General features: G+C 54.4%; 1 protein-coding gene across 1 annotated transcript in view; it reads left to right on the top strand.

The window, feature by feature from the left end:
• SCN4A (sodium voltage-gated channel alpha subunit 4) overlaps window positions 1-21,272 on the top strand; it is a gene marked incomplete at its 3' end in the record, with an annotated part of 32,712 nt that extends 11,440 nt beyond the window's left edge. The window contains exons 11-25 of the mRNA XM_082010421.1: window positions 267-390; window positions 1,141-1,379; window positions 3,268-3,441; window positions 3,752-4,108; window positions 7,181-7,609; window positions 11,491-11,620; window positions 11,928-12,082; window positions 13,293-13,466; window positions 14,042-14,164; window positions 14,442-14,720; window positions 15,919-15,972; window positions 17,485-17,626; window positions 18,490-18,587; window positions 19,325-19,595; window positions 20,080-21,272. Coding sequence (XP_081866547.1) covers window positions 267-390; window positions 1,141-1,379; window positions 3,268-3,441; window positions 3,752-4,108; window positions 7,181-7,609; window positions 11,491-11,620; window positions 11,928-12,082; window positions 13,293-13,466; window positions 14,042-14,164; window positions 14,442-14,720; window positions 15,919-15,972; window positions 17,485-17,626; window positions 18,490-18,587; window positions 19,325-19,595; window positions 20,080-21,272 — 3,942 coding nt within the window. The remainder of the gene's footprint in view (window positions 1-266; window positions 391-1,140; window positions 1,380-3,267; window positions 3,442-3,751; window positions 4,109-7,180; window positions 7,610-11,490; window positions 11,621-11,927; window positions 12,083-13,292; window positions 13,467-14,041; window positions 14,165-14,441; window positions 14,721-15,918; window positions 15,973-17,484; window positions 17,627-18,489; window positions 18,588-19,324; window positions 19,596-20,079) is intronic.
• Between the last annotated feature and the right edge of the window lie 1,662 nt (window positions 21,273-22,934).

Here is a 22,934-nt window from a genome sequence, read left to right as displayed (position 1 = left end):
GGTTAGAAAAGACCTTTAAGATCATCAAGTCCAACTGTCAACCCAACACCACGATGCCCACTAAACCATGTCCCAAAGTGCCATGTCTACATGTTTTTTGAACAGGGTTGGGTCCTACAAGCCTTTCTGCAGCCCACCTGTAGTTCCCATGTTGCACTCCAAGGTCTCTCCAGACCATGCCCTTTTTTCTGCATGTTCTGTCTTTAAGTGCACTGAATAGCCTGCAGTGCTCTGCGTTTATTGCCTGTGGCCTCTTCTCCTTCTAGTTCAACCCAACCGATGAGCCGGAGAAATCGGACCACAATCACCTCACTGTGGGCAACCAAGATGGGCCAGGCCTCGAGAAGAGAGTGGGGAGCGCCATCAGTGTCATCTCCAACGCTGTGGAAGGTATGTCCTTCTCCAGCTTGGCTGAGGGCTGTGTGCACCGGCTGTTTCATCCCAAGGGTTGTGTGTTGGTGGGCTTGGGGTGCTCAGCACACACCAGTGATAGCGGCTGTCCCAAATCTCCAGCCCCATGCAAGGGTTGACTCCGGACTTGGGGTCTCCGTATGCAGTCAGTGACGCTCAAGCAAGGCTTTTCATCCCAACTCGCTAGGATGATGCCCAGAGGCAATAACACAACATCTCATGCAAATGAATGGGATGGCAAATGATTACGGGGGTCTCCAGAGTCAACCGAGAGCTGGTGAGTGGCTTCCCAAGAGCTGCTGTCCCAACTTCAGCACAAAGTACCATAGACTCAGCAATAACAGGCTTCTCAGCCCTGCCCTCCCTGGGAATGGGCACCAAGCCCTCCAGCCACACTGGAGCAGTTCTCTTGGGTGTCCCTGCAATCTCAGCATGGCAGGGACATCTCACATCCTGCCTGGGTGCTGAGAGCAGGATTGGAGCCACAGTTCTCTGACTGATCTGCCTTCCTGTCCCTCTCTGGTTTGGAGGGCTGGAAAGGGATGAAAAACATCATTGTGCTCGGGGAATGGGAAGGCTCCTCCTCTTAGCCCCCATATTGAATGCACAAATGGTCTAGGGCTGGTTCAGGACCTCAGGAGAGGTGTCTTCTAGGGGGTTAGCATTTTGCCCACCCAGGGGAGGACAGGAGAAGCCTACACTGATGTAATTTTCCCTTCCTGCCCTCAGAGCTGGAGGAAGCCCACCAGAAGTGCCCATCCTGGTGGTACAAATTTGCCCACACGTTCCTGGTCTGGAACTGCTGTCCTCTGTGGCTGAAGCTGAAGGAGTTTGTCAAGCTGGTGGTGATGGACCCCTTCGTGGACCTGGGCATCACCATCTGCATTGTGCTTAACACAGTCTTCATGGCCATGGAGCATTACCCCATGACAGAGGAGTTTGAGAATGTGCTGACCGTGGGCAACCTGGTAAGCTGCTCCGGGCATCCCACCCTTCCCCCTTTAGCAGCCACACTAGCCACCCTGGTGAACAGATCCCCTCTACTGCCCTTGTGTCACCTAAGCAGCGTGCATGCATGCCTGGAGACACCTCCCAGCTGCTGAGAAAGTGCTGGGGGGTGTCTGATCACAGCACCCCTGTGATGGGTCGGGCTCCAGGATGGCTCAGATGAAGGGAGTTGATACGGGGGTGGGATCCATCATCCCTTGCTCCCCTTCTGCTGCAGCTTCTGTCTCACCTGGTGCATCTTGGTGATGCCAACACGGCCAGAGCCTTGCAGGGCTGTCCTGGGCCATCTTCTACATTGCAACCCGGCGTCAGGCACAAGCTGCTGCCAGCCCTGGCTGACACCACGGTGTCCTCACGATGCTGGGTGGCCCTGTGGCAGAGCAGGGGCCAGTTCAGATGCTGGGAGCAAACAGGTCTCCATGGAGCAGGAGGCAACTACTAGCAGCAGATAATAATAACAACAACAACAACAACAACAACAACAACAACAACAACAACAACAACAACAACAACAACAACAACAACAACAACTTTTTCCCATTGAAATCAGTGCAAATTTGGGCTGTTCTGGTTTCATGGGTGTATTTAGCAACCAGCTGTGGCTGCTCCTGCTCAGAGCTCAGGGTGGGTGGCTTTCAGCTGGATGGTCCTGCTGGCGGGACAAGTCCAGGAGGCCCTGGTAGCTCTGGGAAACACAGCTAAGGGATGGGAGGGCTCACCGTCTCCTCTCCTGCCACCTTGCCCTGCTCCAGCACCTGCCTGAGCCCCTCTGTGCCCTGGAGTGCGTGGAGCGACACGTGCGCGGGTGGGCAGGATGGCGCTCAGCACATAGCTGCTTTGTCTCTGCTTTCATTCAGGAAATACAAGGGGGTTAATCGGCTGTTGCTCAAAGCATGGTCGTGCTGCAAAGACAGCTCCAGCCTTTTTCCAGGAGCTCCAGCTCCTTTCCCTTCGAGCCAGCGGTGGTTTCTGGCTGCATGCAGACCCCAATGCCGGCGGGGCCAGGGGCATTCGCTGGGGCAGGGCCAGGGAGGGGTGGGAGCTGGAGAAGCGGCTCCCCCTGAACCACGGTCTCCCCCCACATCACCTGCCTGTGCCAGAGATGAAAGCTGCCGTGCCTCCTGCCTGCCTCGCTGCAGGCAGGAGGATGGCCAGGCTGTAAATGAGAAGAGCAGGGATCAGCCGGCACAGCAGGAACGGGGACGTTTGTGGACCGGTGTGCAAAGGGGCACGTCAGGGAGCATCCCCTGGGATGCTGCTGCCGAAGCCTTCCTGCAGCCTCTCCTCCTGCACGGTGGAGGCATGGACCTGTGCACCCCAGCACGAGCCACGTCCAGGTCAAAACCTGTCACTGGCCCCCCCCCGCACACGCCGCGCCGTGAAATTGCGTCGAGGATGCTAATTGTCACGTTGCTGATCCCGCTCTGGAGTAATGTGATAGTGCATAGCACCGTTGTAATCCCAGGAAAAGAGCAATGTGTAAAAGCTGCATCAGCTTTCACAGCGCTCGGGGAGGGGCAGGGGCACCCCAGTAGCAGCCCAGTTCCCAGTGCTGGGGACCTCTGTGTCATTCAAAGGGGGTCCTTTTGCCAACGAAACTTTTATTTTTAATTTCCACCTGCCAACATGCACCTTTGTGTCTCTCCAGAAGCAATCAGTCACCAGTACTCCCAGCCTGGCTTCACAAGCCACACTGGGCAGCAGCTGGGGAGCTTGTTCCCAACTGGGACTGGACCTAATGGGATGAAAAGCTTTGGGAATACACCAAAAAAAAGAGAGATGCTACTGACCCACACCAAGGCTCAGCACTGGCTTACAAGCAAAGTGACAGGGTGCTGTTTCCCACAGGTCTTTACAGGGATCTTCACGGCGGAGATGGTCCTGAAGCTCATTGCACTGGACCCCTACGAGTATTTCCAGCAGGGCTGGAACATCTTTGACAGCATCATCGTCACCCTGAGCCTGGTGGAGCTGGGCCTGGCCAACGTGCAAGGGCTCTCCGTGCTCCGCTCCTTCCGCTTGGTACGTGCCATGGGAACAGGCTGTGCCAGGGGTTTTTAGATGCAATTGCCACCGGGGTGGAGAATGGCTTGTTCAGCCTCCTTTGTGGTGGTCACCAACTTGTCCCCTGTTAAAGATGACACTGACGGTCCAGCTAAATATTTAGGAAAGTGAGAGTCTGTGCTCTTTGCAGAGCAGTTGGGTGTTTAATCCCTTCTGCTTTAATAAAACTGGCACATGAATGTTTAATCCCAGCTTCGCAGCCTTGCTGACACCTTGTGGCAATGAAAGCCCCAGGCAAACCAGTGCCTTGTTTCCTTGCTCCTCATAGCTGAGGGTTTTCAAGCTCGCCAAGTCCTGGCCCACCCTCAACATGCTCATCAAGATCATCGGCAACTCAGTGGGTGCCCTGGGGAACCTCACGCTGGTGCTGGCCATCATCGTCTTCATCTTCGCCGTGGTGGGGATGCAGCTCTTCGGGAAGAGCTACATGGAGTGTGTGTGCAAGATCTCCCTCGACTGCACGCTGCCCCGTTGGCACATGCACGACTTCTTCCACTCCTTCCTCATCGTCTTCCGCATCCTCTGTGGGGAGTGGATCGAGACCATGTGGGACTGCATGGAGGTGGCCGGTCAGACAATGTGCCTCATTGTCTTCATGATGGTCATGGTCATCGGGAACCTCGTGGTGAGTCTTGGAGCTGGGGTGGACCCTCGATGAAAGTGGGCCAAGGACAGAAAGTGTCATGGGGTGGGGACACCTCTGTCCCTCGCTCTCTGGTCAATGCTGTCCAGCTCGGCTCATCTACACGGCTATGCCTGTAGGCACGGTCTTGTTGGAGCTGTACGGGAGCACAGGCAAAGGGCTCAACTTCGCTCCTGCAGAGCCGGTGGGCTTGTGCCGTGTGCTCAGCTCTGTGTAAAGCAGGGTGAGAAGCAGTTTCTGAGGGACCTTCAGCTGAAACCAGATCAGGAACAGAAAGGGAAACCAAGGGATGGAAAACTTAACAACAGGCTTTAGGCAGATGCAGGAGCAACTCCGGGACAAAAGAGAGCTCATCTTCAAGCTGCCCTTTCTTCTCCACATGGCTTTTCAGGCTTTCCTCCCCCATTTCCCACTCTCCTGGAATGAGAGATGGAGAGAGTGTTGTATGCACCTCACCCGAGGGCTGGCCCTTTGCTCCCAGGTGCTTTTAGGACCAGACCCCCCAGAGGGCTTTTGCAGATCCCCAGCATCCCCAGTGCCCACTGTGGCCCAGGTGGTATTCTGGGGATGCGCGACCCCTCCGCAGCAGCTTCCCCCGGGTCCCGGTGAACCCCTGGTCACCATCGCCTTCCCTCCCTGCTCATTGCCCTCCCCGCTAACCCAAGCTGCTCGCTGACCACGCTGCAGGTCTGCAAGTTCCAGGCGAGCATGAAATCCTTTCTAAACTTGGTAACCCTCTCGCTGGCAGCTTTGAAGCTTGTTTTCCAGCCAGCGTGGGCCCTGCTCTCCCTTCTTAAGGAGCGAGGCAGGGGAGGGAAGCGCAGCGGCTTGCCGAATCGCTCCTATTACTTGCCGGGGTTGTGTAAGCCCTTTGGAATTTGCTTTGAAAAACTATCTGCCGAGGGAGCTGCTGACGCCTCCCTCCCCACGGCGGGTGGCTGCTCAAGCCCCGGGTTGGCACAGCCCTCCAGGGGGGTGAAAGCAGTCCTGGGGGGAGCCTAGACCACCCCACGGCTCAGGTCAGGGGTAGGGCGACTTGGAGCGTCCCACTTCGAGGGCAGAAAATTGGGATTTGGGTGCTACTCGGCTTCCCTGGCTCATGCCAGGTATTTGGGGCTTTGAACTGGCCCCCATAGCAGCACGGAGAGCTGTGCTGGCTGCAGAGCTCGCCCTGGGGTGTCCTGGAGCCTGTGCTGGGTGGTGCTGGGCAGACCTGCATCAGTCATGGAATCTGACGCCGTCAGCCCCCCGGGCCTGCCCGTCACCCAGCAGTCAGCAGCAGCTTGTGACGCTACTTTTCAAGGGGGGACGCGTTCCTTTGAACTGCTGTGCTGAACCAGGCTGAAAATCACCCATAAGCAGCAGCAGCATCTCCAGGACAGTCTGCAGGGAGCACGGGAGCTTAGAGAGTGGGAATCGCACCTTCCCAAAAGAGGGTCTGGAAACCTTTCCTCTTCTGGAGCCAGTTTTTGGAGTAGGACAACCCATCTATCCCTCCAGGAGACTCTCCTGGACCAGACATGGGGCAGCCCTCCCAGAGGTGTAGCCCTCCCTGATATTGCACCCCAGCCTCCAGGACAAGCTTCGCAGCTCCTGCTGTGCTCGGTGCTGCTGCACGGGGTTCGTTAAAGCTCAGTAGAGAAACGCGCCGCGCGACCACCTACAGAGCCACCTCTGCCCTCTTCATCCTCTCTGCCAGGCTCTCCTGGCCGTGTCTCGGGTATTTCCGAGTCCTGGAGCCTGCCCCGCGCAGCCTCCCAAGCATCCCGGCTGCAGGGAGGTGTGTGTTTCTCCCCACTTCCCCTGCAGAAGAATAAGGTGACGGTTGGTCGTCCTTTACTGTTAATGACACTTTGAGCATTTCCTTTGGGGTTATTAAGGGAAAAGGGAGGAAGTCGGTCGGGTGACAAGGTAACGGAGTCCTATCCAAAAAAGCCGGAGCCAACAGCAACTATTAGCTGTAATTGTACTTAACGTAAGTATTAAACTGATGGGATAGTAGGGATTTATTTAAAGATGCGATTTAAGTCATATGGTATGAGCCATGTGAAAACAGCAGTGACCTTGAATAGCAGCTAATTCCCTTCTCAGATACGCTGCTGGCACAAAAAGGCACAAACACCAACAGCTGTGGGCTTGGCCCATCGGCCGCTCTGCACAGCAAGAGTATGTCTGGGTGCTGCCGATGCTCCCGTACCCTGGGAAGAGCCCGTCTCGCTCCTCTTCTCGTGAGCCGCTCCGGGTTTCTGGCATGCAGCAGGCCCACCCATGCCAGGCGAGGCTGCGGTTGGGTCCAGTAACGTTTTGGGCATGGTGAAGTAGGAGACGTCTGGGGGAAACAGGAGAGAACCTGTGTTTGGAGCTATACAGAGCACTGCCTTTGCATCCCATGAGCTGACTTGTGCTGAGGTGACACAACCCCTTCCGTGGAGCAGGGCGATCTCTGGTAGAAAGCGATGAGGTTACAGCTGTGGCTCAGGCTCCTACATGGCTCCAGGGTGTTGGAGACCTTCAGGAGCTCACTGGGCATCTGAGCTACCGGAGCCAGCAGAGAGGAAGAATTGCAGCCGGGAGGACAATAAGCAGGTTTATCCCCGGGAAGAGAAGGGACAGAGCTGAGCTGCATCCCTGTGGGTGCTGGGGGGAAGCAGCACAGGCCTGGGGAGTCCCACGTGGGGACCAGCCAGGCCAAGAGCTCCAAGAGAGCAAAGGGAGGGACGTGCTGGTGGACCCACAGGGGAGGTGGTTTGAGAGGCATGACTGCCATCGCTTGCAAATGGACCAGCAGGACCCAAGCAGCTGGGGGTGTCACTGAGGGCATCGGAGCCCAGGGAGGAGCGAGGAGGAGCTGGACCGTGACCACATCCATGTCCTCCAGGAGATGGGGTTAGCATCTCTGCAGTCCCTAGAGCTGGGCAACGGGAGGAGGGAGCCCCGTGACACGTTCAACATAAGGGTCTTCTCCACAGACATGACTGGTCCTCACTGCTCCAGCCTGTGGGGACACTGTCGGTGCCGGACGTCAGTGCTGGTATTTGCTTTTGTCCCCTCCAGGTGCTGAACCTGTTCTTAGCTTTGCTGCTGAGCTCCTTCAGCGCCGATAGCCTGGCAGCATCTGATGATGATGGAGAGATGAACAATCTGCAGATCGCTATTGGCAGGATCACCAAGGGGATCGACTTTGTAAAGACCTCTGTCCTCATGCTGCTCCGCAGGCTGTGGAAGGGGAAGAAGGTGGCCCCAGAGGAAGAGCAAGAGCCCAGTAAGAGGGACAACTCTGTGTTAAACCATGTGGACACTGGCCAGGAGCCCAAGTCAGAGTACCTGGATGGAGTCGCTGGCAAAGAGCATTTTTTTATGGATGAACTGGACCATATGAATTTCATTAACAACCCCAACCTGACGGTGCAAGTGCCCATTGCCTCGGAGGAGTCTGACCTGTACGATGAGACGAGCACCCAGTCCGACACCGAAGACGCCAAGGTAAGAAAGGTGGGTGGAGCGGTTTCAACCCAAAAACTGGGACTGACCCATTCTTGCTGTGCTGCCCAAAGAATGACGCTGGGTTTGGTTGCTTTTAGCTTTTCCACAATGTGTGGCATGGGCCAAACTTGGGGTTTTTCAACCTGGCGTTTCCCAATGTAAGCTGGAGGTAGGGGTGGTCCAAGCAGGGGTTTGGCCTGTTTTGGGGCAGGCTACGGCGTTATTGCTAATGCCAGAGGGACCCACCGCACCACGGGTGCAAAGGTCAAAGCGCTCCGTTTGGGGTTAAAGATCTTCAAGAGGAATTTGATGCCAGGAAATCTGCTGATGGCACTAGCATTGGATCCACTGCTAATGCCTCAGAAAGCAGCATCATCATCAGGGAGGGTATGAAACTAGATGGAGGAGCTTAGCACAAGTGAACGTGCAGTGATGCATTTTGGATCCAAAGCTGACGAGGCAGCTGATGTCAGCGTTGCTGTGCCAAGGCGCGGAGAGGACTGTCTAGGCTCGCGGGACAGTCGCCTTGGTGTGCTGGGAGGCTGGCACGGAGATGCGAGACAAGGAACTTGGGAAGACCTGAGTGGACACAAAAAGGCGGGTGACAGTCTGGTGGGAAATTATTGCTCACAACATGGTCGCACCAAGGTCCTGGGGAAATACAGGGCAGCGGAGATGCTGCAGTGGAGACGAGCAACTGCATCCATCTGGAAAGGGGTTTTGTACGGACAATAGAACAGCTCTGACCCGGGGTTATCATCACTGTTGATGGCACACGCGCCTGCCCAGGAGCCGAGGAGGCTTCGGGAGCTCTGTCCCAGCTAGTGCTGCTCGGGGCAGTGTGCGGGGGCAGCAGGCAGCCGTGCAGCTGGGCTGCATTTTCCAATGCGGGGCTGAAAAACGAACCAGGGCTCCCAAAAGCCCAGAGCCATCCTCCTCCCTCCCCATCCGCAGGCGCCACACAGTGACAGGGACCTGGCTTTGCTCGGGGCACAGTGCAAGAAGAGGGGGCAATCGTGATTATTTATATATCTTATTTTTTAGCTGGAAAAACAGGGTGTTTTCAGCAGTTGGGGCTGCAGCAGGAGGATGGCAGGGAAGGTGGTGGCTCGCTGTGACCCACCGCAAACACGCTGCTTGCTGCGCTCGGAAGGGACAAACTTGCCGGAGAACCTTGGTCAAGGGAAGGGGCAAGGGGAGTTGCTGTTGTTGTTCCCCTTCGTGCTGCCAGCAGGAGGGCTGAGATTTGGCACTTGTCCCCACGTTTTTCCTGCTGTAAGTGCGGTCCTGTAGCACCAATCCCCAGTACCCCCAGGCCGTGCACGCTGGGCGTACGCTCACACTGCACAGAGGCGATGCTGATGCCAACCCGGCCGCCGCGGGGGGACGCATCCAGCCCGGCCTGCGGGGTCCCCGCGGGCCTCAGTTCCCCGCCACCGTGACGTGCTTCCCGGCGGTGGCGGGAGGTCCTCGGTGCGCAGCTGTCGGACATGGCCCGGCATGGCTCCGGCGCTGTGGGGCTGTGTTCAGCGGGGGTCTGGCAGCACTTGCTCCAACACCCTCCACGGAGCCCCTGTTTGAAGAGCTATTCCCCGGCCGCTCCGCATGTGCGGGGGGCAAACAGCATCTCTCAACCACTAAGTACCAGTTCACCCCACCATCGCCGCTGGTTTTGGTGGCTAAATTCAGTCGAGTGTTGAGCGCGACTGTTAACCAGGGGTGCGTTAACAACCCGGCCCTTGCCCAAACAGGCGAGGTGGGCATCAGGCTGGCGGTCATCATGTGAATTGACTGCCTAGTAATTAGGAATCGGGTGCAAATTGGTGGGACCCCTGAGCTGCTAGAAGATTGCTGCTAGCTCGGTGCGTTCACATGCCCTTGATTAGCTCCAGATGGAGCCAAAGCCCGGCAGACAGCCTCGTGCCGGGGACATGGGCCACCCCCGACGATTGCAAACTGGGGGGTTTTCCCCAAATCAGCTGCTCAGAAAATGCTGATAAATGCTCTCCCCCTTCCAGAGCAGCTCCCTTCCGAGGCAGAGATATTTTGCAGGGTGAAATGATAACAGCAGCGTGGCTGCTGTCCTCGAGCACTTCTGCATCTTCTGGTTGATTTACCTCCCGCACCGCAAAGCGGCGAGGACGTGACGGGAACAGCAGAGCTGGCGTGCTATGGCTGCGCAAAGAGCTAGTGCTGTGGCTCAGGGCTCTTCCCGGGGGCCTTTGGCCTCAGACCCCCATGCAGCCAGGCAGGGTGGTGTCTCCTGAGATGCGCTGGGCTGTGTACGTCGCAGGAGTATCGTCAAGTGCTGTGTATTTTGGGGGTCACAGGGTGAGTCTCGGTGCACAGCACCACTGAATGCTGGTGGTCCGTGCTGGCAAGGATGAGGAAAGCCCTGGATTTGGGTGGCAACACCCAGCCAGGCTGGCGGTGCTGTACCGGGTACGTGATGGAAATTTCCCTGCAAACCTGCTGGTCGCAGGCGTTTGAGGGCTCAGGAGCCCCCAGGGATGAGGTTTGGGGGACCATGCAGTGGGACCAGCAGAGTTATCCCTGTCCCCTCCTCGAGGGGACCTTCCCTGGGCACCTTTCCCCTGATCTCCAGAGCCGCTGGGCTGGTTCATCCGCACCTCGTGCCCTTGCAAGTCTTGTCCTGGAGGCAGATGGTTTCCGTGTGTCGTTCCCCAGGGTCACAGCTTGCCTGGCTCCACGCAGAGTCCTCCTAATCCCCCTGCCCCTCCTGCCCCCCCAGCCCCAGCGGAGGGTGGCCCCACTGCTCCTGCAGAGCCACCAGCCAACAGCTCGTGCCACCGCCACTGCTGTGTCCCGCTCCTCAAGGCAATGCGGTGCGTGTCCCCAGCACGCAGTAGCCAGGCTGCGAGGGTCCCCCAAAGCAATGTCTTCTCCTAGAGATGTGGCTGTGGGCCCTGAGGCTGTCAGCAATGACAGCACCTCAAATTACCCCCGGGCATCTTCCCTGGCTTGTTGGAGGACGGAGTAGGTACTTTATTCACTACTGAAAGCACTTGCAACCTTGGGGGAGGATTATCTCCTTCTCACACAAGCCAACACCATCCTGCACTGGAGATGACCACCCAAGACCTTCTGGTTTTCAGGTACTCCCAGGTAGGACAGGCAAGTCTGGGGATCTGCTCTTTCCTCAAATGCTGCAGAAAGTCTTCTCGGGAAGCCAAAAAAAAAAAAGGAGGAAAAAAATCCCAGGGGCTTGCCAAGGTTTTCTCTTGTTATCAGCCCCTCCGGGCCTTGCTGAGTGGTGTCTGGGAAGCCAGCCAAGCTGAGCTGTGGAGTGGGATGGAGCCGGCAAGAGATATTTGGGATGCAAGTTTTGAACTTGGGTGAACCTCAGCCTGAAAGCCCTTCGGCACGACCCAAGCCAGCAGGATTCGTGAGAAGTGCCGTGGTGGCTGCCCAGGTTTCTGCAGGTCTCATTGTACCAAAGGGCGTTTGGCAGAGCGTTTCCTAGACAGGGGCATACAGAGGAGCAGGAGGCGAGAAAATCAGCCTGAGGTGATGGTACAGGCGGATGGGAGATGGACTTGCTGTGCAAGGAGGAAGGCTGGGGTCCAGGGACCTTTCGCTCCTCTGAACCTGGATGAAAAGCAAAGCTTGTGCAAGCTCAGGTACCAACGATGCTCCAAGGTCTGCGGCCCTGGACAACTCAACAGCTTCACTCTGGGCTGTGTTTTCATAGGAAACAGACTTGGAGCAGCCTCCAAGCAAGGGGGTCCCACCAGCTGGCTCCCCTGGTACTGCCTCATCTGTCGGGGCAGGAGCAGCCAGAAGATGGCCGGAGGCAGCCACAGCCCAGGAGCATCCCTTCTGCAGGGCAGCCCAGCCTGAATCCTCCTCTCCCTTTGCAGAATCCCCTCTCCAGTGACAACGCGTCGTCCCTGTGCAGCACCGTGGATTACAAGCCCCCGCCGCCGGAGGAGGAGGAGGTGGCGGACGAGGCCGAGGACAGCAATGAGCCTGAGGAGTGCTTCACCGAAGGTGAGGGACCGAGTAGGGCCGGGGGCAGTGGGGGGAGGGGGAGGTGAATATGGAGGGGCCACTGACCACCAATTCTTGCAGTGTAATGGCCCCCCAGGCTCGCTTAGCCCAAACTCCAAATTCTCCTGTACTACCAGGGAGATGGTCCCCATGGGGTCCTCTCTTGCACGCACACCCTCAAACCCGGCAGGATCCTGCTCCAACCTCCACCTAGGAGGGTTTGAAAAGACAATAAAAGCACGCAGTGTCGTGTTGGTGGAAACGCCCCGGCCAGGAGGTCACCCACGGCTCTTTGTCCCATTCCCAGCCTGTGTGAAGAGGTTTCCCTGCCTCTACGTGGACATCACCAGTGACAGAGGGAAGATATGGTGGAACATCCGGAGAACCTGCTTCCGCATCGTGGAGCATGACTGGTTCGAGACCTTCATCGTCTTCATGATCCTCCTCAGCAGTGGGGCGCTGGTAGGTCCCACCTTTCGCCCTGTCCCATCTGCTCTGCAGCAGCTCCCTAGTTTGGTGGGAGCCCAGGAACACAGGAGGTCCTAGGCAGCAGCACCGGCGGCTCTGGGCATCGCCTGGTTTTCTCCCATGCAAAGTAACACGGCTGTGAGCAGATGTTTGTGTTAACACCCCATTTGGCTCAGGTCTGCCCAAGGTACAGCCTTGCAAGGGGATCTAAACCTCCTCCCCTTGCCCTCCAGGAGCCCTGCCTCGGCACCGTCATCCCCACGCCATGGGCTGCAGACCATGGGCTTGAGGGGTTGCAACCCCCTCCAGCCTCCCCTCCTGCTCTTGATGTCGACTGCGAACTATCGGCACCTTCTCTTTAGCTTTACGTGGACTGTTCCTCCTTTCACTGCCTCCGTAACTGGCCCTCAGGAGCTTTATGAAGTAACTCCTGGTTATTATTCTGCTGTTCAGCCCTTGCAGCTGCTGACTGGTGCACCCTCCCGCGCCTGGGCGTCCATTTAAATCAGCCTCACTAAAAAGCCGTATGTCAGCCTGCTGGTCCTCTCGGAGTGTTTGGGCTGGATATAACTCAGCTGCACCTGTAAATACACGCAGTTAATGGGGAGATCAACTTCTCTGCAAGTTTAGTGGGGAGAGAGAGAGGGAAGGAGGACAGAGGGACTAAACTGGCTTTCAGAGATACTTCACGTGTCTGTATCACGCTCTGAAGTGCAGTTTGGGGATGTCTGAGGTTGTAGCCAATGCCGGAATTGAAAGCTGTGCTGAAACAGCTGTGTAACACCTGGTCACCATGCCCGTACCCCTGCTCGCTTACATTGTACGTGCTACGTGGACATAGCAGGAACCCAAGCCCCTAAGAGTATTTTCAAAACTCCCAGGATATCCAAAGGTGCAGGTTGGTATCCTGGCTTTTGACTTGTGCTCAGACTGGTCAGAATTAGATGCAGCTGGACGTTTCCTTCAGTGAAGCTTTGCCTTAGGACAAACACTGCTCCGCACAGCCAACAAGGACTTGCAAACAAGAGTTAGAGAAGCTGATCAGGTGTGCCAGTAAATGCCACCTGTAGTTAGGCTTTTGATTTTTCAAGCTTCCCCAAGCCCTAGGAAAGCAGGGCCAGTGCAGGCATGGCTGCGGCTGCACTAAGCCGTGCAGCGGGTTTCATGGAAGAATGACTGTCACGTAGCTCTGTGCCTCTTCCAGGCTTTTGAGGACATCTACATTGAACAACGAAGGGTGATACGCACCATCCTGGAGTATGCCGACAAGGTCTTCTCCTACATCTTCGTCATTGAGATGTTGCTCAAGTGGGTGGCCTACGGTTTCAAGGTGTACTTCACCAATGCATGGTGCTGGCTGGATTTCCTCATCGTTGATGTAAGTGTTGTCTAACGATCACCTCTAGAGCCATACTTAGCCAAAGGATTTGGGAGCATTAGGAGTTTGTTGCAGGCTGTTGCAAATGAACCCATACTTGTATTTTAAAAGACAATGGGGTGGCTGTTGAACAAGGGCTTAGACCGTTGCTTAGAATAATGGTCCTCCGCAGGAAGAGCCAATTCTGTCCCTGGTTGCAGAAACCCTGTCAAACCCTTTCTGTTTTATGCTCAAGCCAAGAACAAGCTCATGCTGTTTTACCAGACCCCAGTAGAGATGCGAAGGGACATAGGGTCTCCCAAATGCTCCATGACACAGCAGACCACCCCTCCTGTGCAGTATTTCTGCATCCTCCATCACCTCCCCTCTCACACTCAAGAGGCAGAGACATCCTCCAGGTGGCTTGTCACCAGGGACCCAAGCACTTGATGCCAGTCCCTGTGTCCCATGACAAGGCAATGATGCCCAGCCTTGAGGGAGTGCTGAGGAGAGAGGGAAGGGCAGGAGCTGCAGGGACATGGTTCAGCTGTGTTTCCATCTGAGATGCTGTTAATCCCTTCGGCTGTTCCTTCCAGGTTTCCATTATCAGCCTGACAGCGAACTGGCTGGGATACTCTGAGCTGGGAGCCATCAAGTCCCTGCGGACACTGAGGGCTCTGAGACCACTGCGTGCCCTGTCCAGATTTGAAGGCATGAGGGTAGGTGCCTCCCCCGTGTCCTGCTGGCTCTGACATAGACATGCAACACGGCACCGTTCAGCAGACCTGGCCCCTTGCCTATCACCAACATCAGGGACCCATCCTAGTTGGTTTTCAAAGGGCTCCAGATCAGTGGGACCAATGCTAAGGTACCTTTGGTCCAGTTTGAGCCCACTTGGTGCTACTGGGGAGGGTAAGGCACAGGGACATGAAGGTCCACATCTTTGCTAGCCTGGCTCCCTAGCCAGGTCCTCCGAGGTCTTTTCTCCCCTTGCAGGTGGTGGTGAACGCCTTGCTGGGTGCCATCCCCTCCATCATGAACGTCCTTCTGGTCTGCCTCATCTTCTGGCTGATATTCAGCATCATGGGGGTGAACCTTTTTGCGGGGAAGTACTACCGATGCATCAACACCACCTCAGGGGAGCTCTTCGACATCAGTGTCGTGAACAAGAAGAATGATTGCATGGCCCTCCTCTACACCAATGAGGTCAGATGGGTCAATGTCAAGGTCAACTTCGACAACGTGGGCTTGGGATACCTCTCCTTGCTGCAGGTGGTATGTAATGAAAGCAGCTGCCATCCCTCCAAGACATGTATCACTGTAGCAGGGCAGCACGGTTAGCGTCAGGGCTGAAGCAGGATGCTGCCCTGATGCCCAGATGGGGCCTCTTAGTTGCTTCTCAGCTCCAAAATTGGTATTAACACCAAAAAAAACAAACCCTGCAGAGCCAAGGAGGAAAGGGACAGGGTAGAAAATGAGGGGGGAAGGTGTCACCAGGGAACCACTGCAGGTGAGTGTAGGTAGCACCAAGCCTGGAGCTGCAAGAAGTCCGCTGCAGAGCACAGGATGCAGGAGTGAGGAGGGGAGGCCTCTCTTTTCCTCCTACCCATTTGAAAAGTCTGGTCTGCTGTAGTAGTCATCTGCGAGTGTTTTGCATGGGGAAGATGACGACTGGAAAAAGAGTGAGTGTGTTCGCTGCAGGGCAGTGGGCGAACACAGCCATGCTTCCACCGAACCCACCGCAGCTGAGCCAGGCAAGCAGAAGAGGAACTGCTCACCACAATTTTAATAAAAATATGGGTGTGGGCTCTGTTACTGGGTGGGCTGGGGTTACTCCCATCATCAGATCCAGGGGAACTGGGGGTTGAAGAATCAGAGCATAACCCCATCAATTAACCAGCTTTAAATTCAGCTTCCTCTTCAGATTTGTTTTTCCATCAGATTCAGGAAACAAGATGTTCAGGCTTTTTGTTTAACAAATCAGCAGTAAAAGCTTGTAAGAGATGCGGGTCACCCCCCACCTCACCAGGATCGGGATCCAGCAGATAGCAGAGGCAGTGATACAGAAATCAGGGCTACGGAGGTGGAAGCAGCCGGCCCTGGCACAGCTCCGCAGTTGGGAAAACGCACTTTGTTTTGGGGGAAAGGACTCAATTGCTGCTTTTCCCAGCCTGGTTTGCAGCAGTGTTTTGGGAAGTCTCTGATAACCTCAGCCACAGAAAAGAGCTTGTGCGTGCGCACGTGTGTGCATGTGCAAATCTCAATATTTCTGTATCAGGGCATTTTTCTTGTGGATTCAACTCCTGGTCCCTCTCCTGCCATTCCCACGGACAAGCTGTAGCTCCAGGCTCAGCAAGCTTGCTCAGAACTAGACTCCCCAAACTAAACCCCAAACACGTACCCATCGCCCTCCCCTCCCTCCCTAGTCCCAAATACCTCCTAGCAAATCTGTTCTTCTCTGCTGTCCCTGCAGGCGACCTTCAAAGGCTGGATGGACATCATGTATGCCGCCGTGGACTCGCGCGAGGTGAGGGGACAAGCAGCAGCGTCTCACAGCCAGCAGCGAGCATCGGTCATCCCACCGGGCCAGTTCCCCCGGCAGGCTGGGAGCAGATTCCTGGGACCGAGGAGGAGCTCAGCACAGGCTGGGCATGGGCCCCTTGGCTGCAGCATCCCCTCTGGCTCTGCCCATCGGTGCTGGGGGTGCTGCCTGCATCCCACCCACAGCTTTGGCTAGGACGTGAGCCAAAGAGTGCCGAAATGCCCAAAACATCCCCCCTGCTGAGGTGCACAGCCTTGGCTGTGTCCCTTCTGGTGCCTTCTGCCACCCACGTCTCTGTCACCTGCATCCCAGCTGCACCCTGCCCCTCACACCGGGCTCCCAAATCCCCGCTCTGCTCCTGCAGCTCCAGCTTGGAGGGCTTGTCCTTCACCGTGCTGTGACACGATGCCCTGCACGTACCTGGGAGAGCTTACCCCAGCCTGGATAAAGTGCCTGGCTTGCCCTGAGCAATAAATGGGCCACCATTTAACCTTTGTGTTAAATGGGTTATTAAAAAAAAAAAAAAAATGCTTTGAAGGGTTTCATGCTGGGATCCATCCCCAAAAGCGTCCCCAGGCCAGCCCACGTGTGCACATGCTGCCATGAGCCAATGCAGCAGGAAGGACTTCCCACCTTGCTCTAACCGAGCAAGCTTGCCCGTGCCCGGTGGTGGGGTCAGCCCGGCGCACCCATGGGCCCGAATGTGTTGGTTTTGTTGCCTTTTTTTAGCATCAGAAACAGCTGCTCTGCTCACCCCGGCTGCAGCTGCCGGCACTCAGGGCTCCTTCCTCCCCAGGCACCCAGGGCAAAGTCGCTTCAGGAGAAAATACTCTCTCTTCTGCCAAGAGCTTTCCTCAAAATGGGGGAAGCTGGCTGTGACACCTTGGGATGTCTCCAGTCACATGTAGAGCTCAATTAAATGATGCCCCTTGATGAGGAGTGTTTTTTGAGGCTGCCAGGCTGTGCCACCCCCGTGTGCTGGCGTGGCACAAATTAAACCACTTTTCCTTTGCCCTCTTGACTGTATTTCAGCCTTTGAAAAGATGATTATCAGGAAGAAACTCAAGTTTGCTCATTGATGTGGCTGCACCTGGGAGGTGGTGGAGTCACCATCTCTGGAAGTGTTCAAAAAACGTGTGGATGTGGCACTTCAGGACATGGTTTAGGGGACATGGTGGCGCTGGATTAATGGTTGGACTTGATGATCTTGAAAGTCCTTTCCAACCTAGTGATCTGTGATTCTGTGATCCTTTCCTATTCCCCAGCCCATGCCATGGGATTGTAGGTCAGCACATCCTTGTTCCCCAGCCGGTGTCACATGGATGTCCCTTCCCATGGCTGCTCCCACAGGGACCACTCAACCCACACAACATCTGCCAAAGGTTTTGGAGCAGCCACCCCACAGCTCTGTCTGGATAGAGTGACCGCTTTTTCGGGGCCCTGGGGACATGATTTCTGGAGAGGGTTAGTCTCACGTTTCCCATCTCTCCTGGTCAGATTGAAGAGCAGCCAGTGTATGAGATCAACCTCTACATGTACATCTACTTTGTCATCTTCATCATCTTCGGTGCCTTCTTCACCTTGAACCTCTTCATTGGTGTCATCATTGACAACTTCAACCAGCAGAAGAAAAAGATAAGTATTTTTGGGGTCCTGGAGCCATTGTTGCCTCCTGGAGCGCTTGTCCAGGCTGGAGGTAACCAGCACGGTCATGGGGCAAGGGGACAAGGCCACCATGCCTGGTGCTCGGATGGACCCCAGAAGCCCTCTGCAACCTGAATTGCAGGTATCCATTGGTGGCTTCCCGCAGAGTGAACAAGGAGAGCTGGACAAACGGCACCTGGGCATTTGTGTCCTGGCCATAGCATTTATAGAGGATTTCATTTATGGATGCAGAGGAAAGAGGCAAGGGGGGCTCTGTTTTCTTTTGCCTGTGCCATGGCAGGCACAGCTGTGTGCCTGTGCCATCACTTTTATTTTCTTTTCCCACCCCATGACCCTTTCTCACCATTTTTCCATGCATCAAGGAGAGACTCAACTTCTGCTTTCCAGTGAGCAGCACGAGACTGACACCCCTGGGCTGCTGGAGGGGGAAGCGGGCTGCGGGTGGGTAACACAGAGCACGTTGTTTGTGCCGAGCAACCTCTGAAGCACACCGAGATGCTGCCTTGGTCCCAGCAGGATCTGGCCAGCAATGAGGGGGTGAGCCCCAGCAGGGCGTGGGGTGCCTCACTTTCTGCAGCAGGCTGGGACGCAGCATCTCGCCTCTGCAGGAGGAACCCACAGCATTGGGGTGAGCACCCGTGGGTGCTGTGAACTAGGGGAAGCGGCATAGAAAAGGGCGAGTAGGGAGGAAGCAGGTTTCACTGAGTCAGTGCAGCAAGCGATGCCTGGTAGGAGCCTGGCTCAGAGGCTTGGTGGGAAGGAGCATGGTCGGAGATGCTTGGTAGGAAGAGACGAGTTCCCGAGACTAACAGCGGTGATTCCCTTTATACTTTGGAGGCAAAGATATCTTCATGACCGAAGAGCAGAAGAAATACTATAATGCCATGAAGAAGCTCGGCTCCAAGAAACCCCAGAAGCCCATCCCCAGGCCATCGGTAGGTTGGGTTAATCACCCTGGAGTGCAGCACAGAGGGAGCACTTCAAGCCACCAGCTGTCCCAGAGTGAATGAGAAGGGTCTAGGGAAGACCATTTGCCAGGGCAAGGAGCCAAATCCTGGCTCCCCATTGCTACTCTTCAGACAGGACCTTGCTAAAAACTGGGGCTTCAGAAGAGGTTCACATCAGGCAACTTCCTTTGGGTCTGGTCTTCAGCCCTGGGTCTGCTGGCAAGAGCAAGGGGGAGATCCCTTCTGCAGGGATTAGGGTTTTCTCTTAGCTCAGCTCCCAGCTCTTCCCTCGAAGGGAGTTAGATTCAGGGAAAACTTCATTTTCAACATTCCTAGAAGGGACACTAGTCCAGCCAATACACACAGAGTTGTGACCTGCGTTTGGTTTTGAGAGCCCTGCTCAAGTGAGGCCTTTTCTATGTGTTTATTTTTGCTCTGATGCATTAGCTGTGGATATAATTAGAAAGCAACTGTCCCCTGTGCCTACACTTCCTGGCCAGGGTGTAGCCAGATGGGCTTCATCCTACAAGGTGCTGGGTATCCTCCTCCCATAGCTCTTGGGCCCTTGAGACCTGTGTACTGGCCACAACCCTGAGGTTTCTTACACCCTTTTAAATATGGTTCCTTCTTCTCTTTCTGTTGTGTCTTTTGTTTTGTCTGTGTCTGTGTCATGTTCTCACCTCACCTCTGGCTCTCCACCATCACCCACATGGCTGTTACGGCAGAACAAGTTTCAAGGGATGGTGTTTGACTTTGTTACCAAGCAAGTGTTTGACATAACCATCATGATCCTGATTTGTCTTAACATGGTGACCATGATGGTTGAAACAGATGATCAAAGTGAACTCAAAACATCTGTCCTCTACAAGATAAACCTGGTCTTCATCGTCATCTTCACCGGAGAGTGTGTGCTCAAAATGTTTGCCTTGCGTTACTACTACTTCACTATCGGCTGGAACATCTTTGACTTTGTGGTGGTCATCCTATCCATCCTAGGTGAGTCTTGCTGGTTCCACCAATTCCTCAGGGGTCCTACCAGATAACAAAGAGGAGAAATGGTCTAGCTGATTCACAGCCACCAAGCTCTCACTGGCCACCCCCTTACACCCACCCTTTTGGCAGGACCAAGCCAACAGGAGCCTGAGACAAGAGGGACGTGAGGCCACCCCATGCCACCAGGCTGGATGTGGGACTGGGGATGTGTCTCACTCCTCCTTGGTGTTTGGTTCCACTTGTATCCATGTTGCCCGGCTGCACTGCTGGAACAGAGCGGCCAACAATTAACCTTTGGGTCTGTGCTCAGAGTTTATTTTTTAATACGTTCCCTTTGCCACCGGAGGAGCAGGGAGCTGTGTGCTATCGGGGATGGCCTCATCTCCCTGTACCTGCCCATCTCTCGCAGATGGAACAGAGTAGCTCCACCTCACCTCCCTGTGTTGGCTGCAGGGCATGGCAAACTCACCTCTTCATCCCTTCACAGGTATCGTCCTCTCAGACATCATAGAGAAGTACTTCGTATCACCCACCCTCTTCAGGGTCATCAGGCTGGCAAGGATTGGCCGTGTCCTCCGGCTGATCCGAGGGGCAAAAGGCATCCGGACTCTCCTCTTTGCTCTGATGATGTCTTTGCCTGCCCTGTTCAACATCGGCCTCCTGCTTTTCCTCGTCATGTTCATCTACTCCATCTTTGGGATGTCCAACTTCGCCTATGTAAAGAAGGAGGCGGGGATCGATGACATCTTCAACTTTGAAACTTTTGGGAACAGCATGATATGCCTTTTCCAGATCACCACATCAGCTGGATGGGATGGCCTCCTCAGCCCAATCCTGAACAGCGGTCCCCCCGACTGTGACCCCGACCTGGAAAACCCTGGCAGTTCAGTAAAGGGGAACTGTGGCAATCCATCCATTGGCATCTTCTTCTTCTGCAGCTACATCATCATTTCCTTTCTCATCGTGGTGAACATGTACATTGCCATCATCCTGGAGAACTTCAACGTGGCCACAGAGGAGAGCAGCGAACCCCTCTGCGAAGATGATTTTGAAATGTTTTATGAAACTTGGGAGAAGTTTGACCCTGATGCTACCCAGTTCATTGCGTACAGCACCTTGTCTGACTTTGTAGACACCTTACAGGAGCCACTCAAAATTCCCAAGCCAAACAAGATCAAGCTAGTCACCATGGATCTACCAATGGTTGCTGGGGACAAAATCCACTGTCTGGATATCCTGTTTGCCCTGACTAAGGAAGTGCTGGGAGACTCGGGAGAGATGGATGCCTTGAAGGCCACCATGGAGGAGAAGTTCATGGCCGCAAATCCCTCAAAGGTTTCCTATGAACCCATCACCACCACTCTGAAAAGGAAACACGAGGAAGTCTGTGCTACAAAAATCCAGAGGGCTTTCCGGAGGTACCTCCTGAGGCGCTCCGTGAAGCAGGCATCCTACATGTACAGGCACAGTAAGGACGAGGATGCCCTGAGAGAGGAGGCGCCCGAGAAGGAAGGTCTGATCGCCACCAAAATGCATGAGATGTATGGGAACAGTGGGACAGGTGTGGAGACAGCCCCTGCCTTTGGTCTTGCACCCATTCCCAGCTCAGAGACTCAAGATGCTCCTGGAGAAGCAAAAGCGTGGGATAAGGAACGTGTTGTGAAAGAGTCGCTGGTGTAACAGAAAGAGGTTTCCACCTCTCGCCCGGCCTTAAAAGATTTCATTTTTATCTCCTTTTCAAGAGCTCTTCCGTCACAGATCAATAGATCTCAGTCATGGAGCTATTGCAGATACTTCAAGTAGACACCTTATCTTTCAAAGCAGGGTCTCTTACTGATCCTGGTTTTTACAGCTCACTGCACTTGCAAAGAGTTTAATATTTTTCTTAGGAGAATTAAATGTGAAATCTATCTATAGTTGGTGAAAGAGAAACATTTTAGTTTTGAAATGGTTTCATCATGGTAACGATGTTTTTCAGCCATTAACAAACGAGTATGGCTGTCTTTTTACTTAAAGTAATTATTTATTAATGTTATTTCACAATTAAGAGGTATTCTTTTATATTATTCTTCCAGAGTGCAGCCAAGTAGCCAGTGAAAGATGAGCCAAGTGAAATAATATTAAGAGTAATTACAAAAAAAGATAAGGTTTTGTGAACAAAAATCTCCAATGTCTTAAAGTAGCACCTTTCTTCTGAATATTTGAATAAGCTTTATGGAATTTTTTTTTTTTTTGTTATATACAGAGAAAGTGCAATTATGTCTTAAAGATTTGTTTGCATAGCCAAAACAAAGCATCTGCAGATATGTTCTCAGGGTTAAATATCAGGTTTTAAAGGTCTCTGAATACGCATTGAAATCATAAACCATGCAGGTCTCTGCGATACGAATGTAAACGGTATTTATAGTCATGCTTCTTCTCTGTTTTCCAGTTTCATCCAGATTTTGTGGCAGGAAAGCAATGGACAAAGGTAGGGTTTGGAGAACCTCCTCCAAGAATCCCCAGTCCCTGTAACAAAACCACCTCTAGGGTTTCTTCAAGCCCCGTAGCAAATGGAAATGTCCCTCTGTGGCGCTCTTGGTTGGCGTTAATTAACGAGACACATCGCCGGGGATTGGAGCAGGTCTTTGAACGGTCCTTGCAGTGAGCTGCTTCAACAGGGTCCCTTAAATCCCATCGGCCACCCAGCACTGGGGGACCTTAATGTAATGAATGCTCCCACTGGTGTATAAATCCCAAAATACTCGTGCGGAGCATCCTTCCCTTGGCGAGGGCTCTGGGGACGACCCAGCGGCACGTGCTGGGGTGTCTGCAGAGCCTGGTGGGGCCAGGCAGGTCCTCACCAGGAAACCTCCTGGCAGAGGAGGGTTTTCCCAGAGGGAAAGGGGTTTACTGCTCTTTACACAGATGGGCAAAAGGAAAGTAAATCAAGAAAATGTGCAAAAGGCCCTGAGTTCATCTCTGGACCGCTTTCTGCCTTCAAAAGGGGAAAAAAGCCTCATGAGATCAAAACAAACATGAACCAAAACCTCTTCCACTTATAAACAAGGGCTGCTTCTTGAAGCCAAAGGGTCTGTCTTTTTTTTTTTTTTTTTTTCCTTGGGCTGTTTTTTGGTGCCAAGCCGTTACAGATGCCCCATGTTCAGGCTGGCCAGCAGCAGCGGTGCTGAGCTTGCTTGCGTCCACGTGCTGTCGGCCAGGCGGCAGAGCCCGGGTCGCTCTGCTCATCCCATAGCATTGTGCTTTCATTTCCATGTTGCGTAGGGCAATGCTCCCTGGAACAGGAGCCTGAGCTACTTTAAATGGTGTTTGCATGGGAAGCATCCATGGCACAGCAGTTTC

Source organism: Phaethon aethereus (assembly GCF_964289735.1).
Source record: "Phaethon aethereus genome assembly, chromosome: 25".
In the NCBI taxonomy this organism is placed as follows: Eukaryota; Metazoa; Chordata; class Aves; order Phaethontiformes; family Phaethontidae; genus Phaethon; species Phaethon aethereus.
Note: the sequence above shows the minus strand (reverse complement) of the source record. Positions and strands in the feature narration are given on the sequence as shown.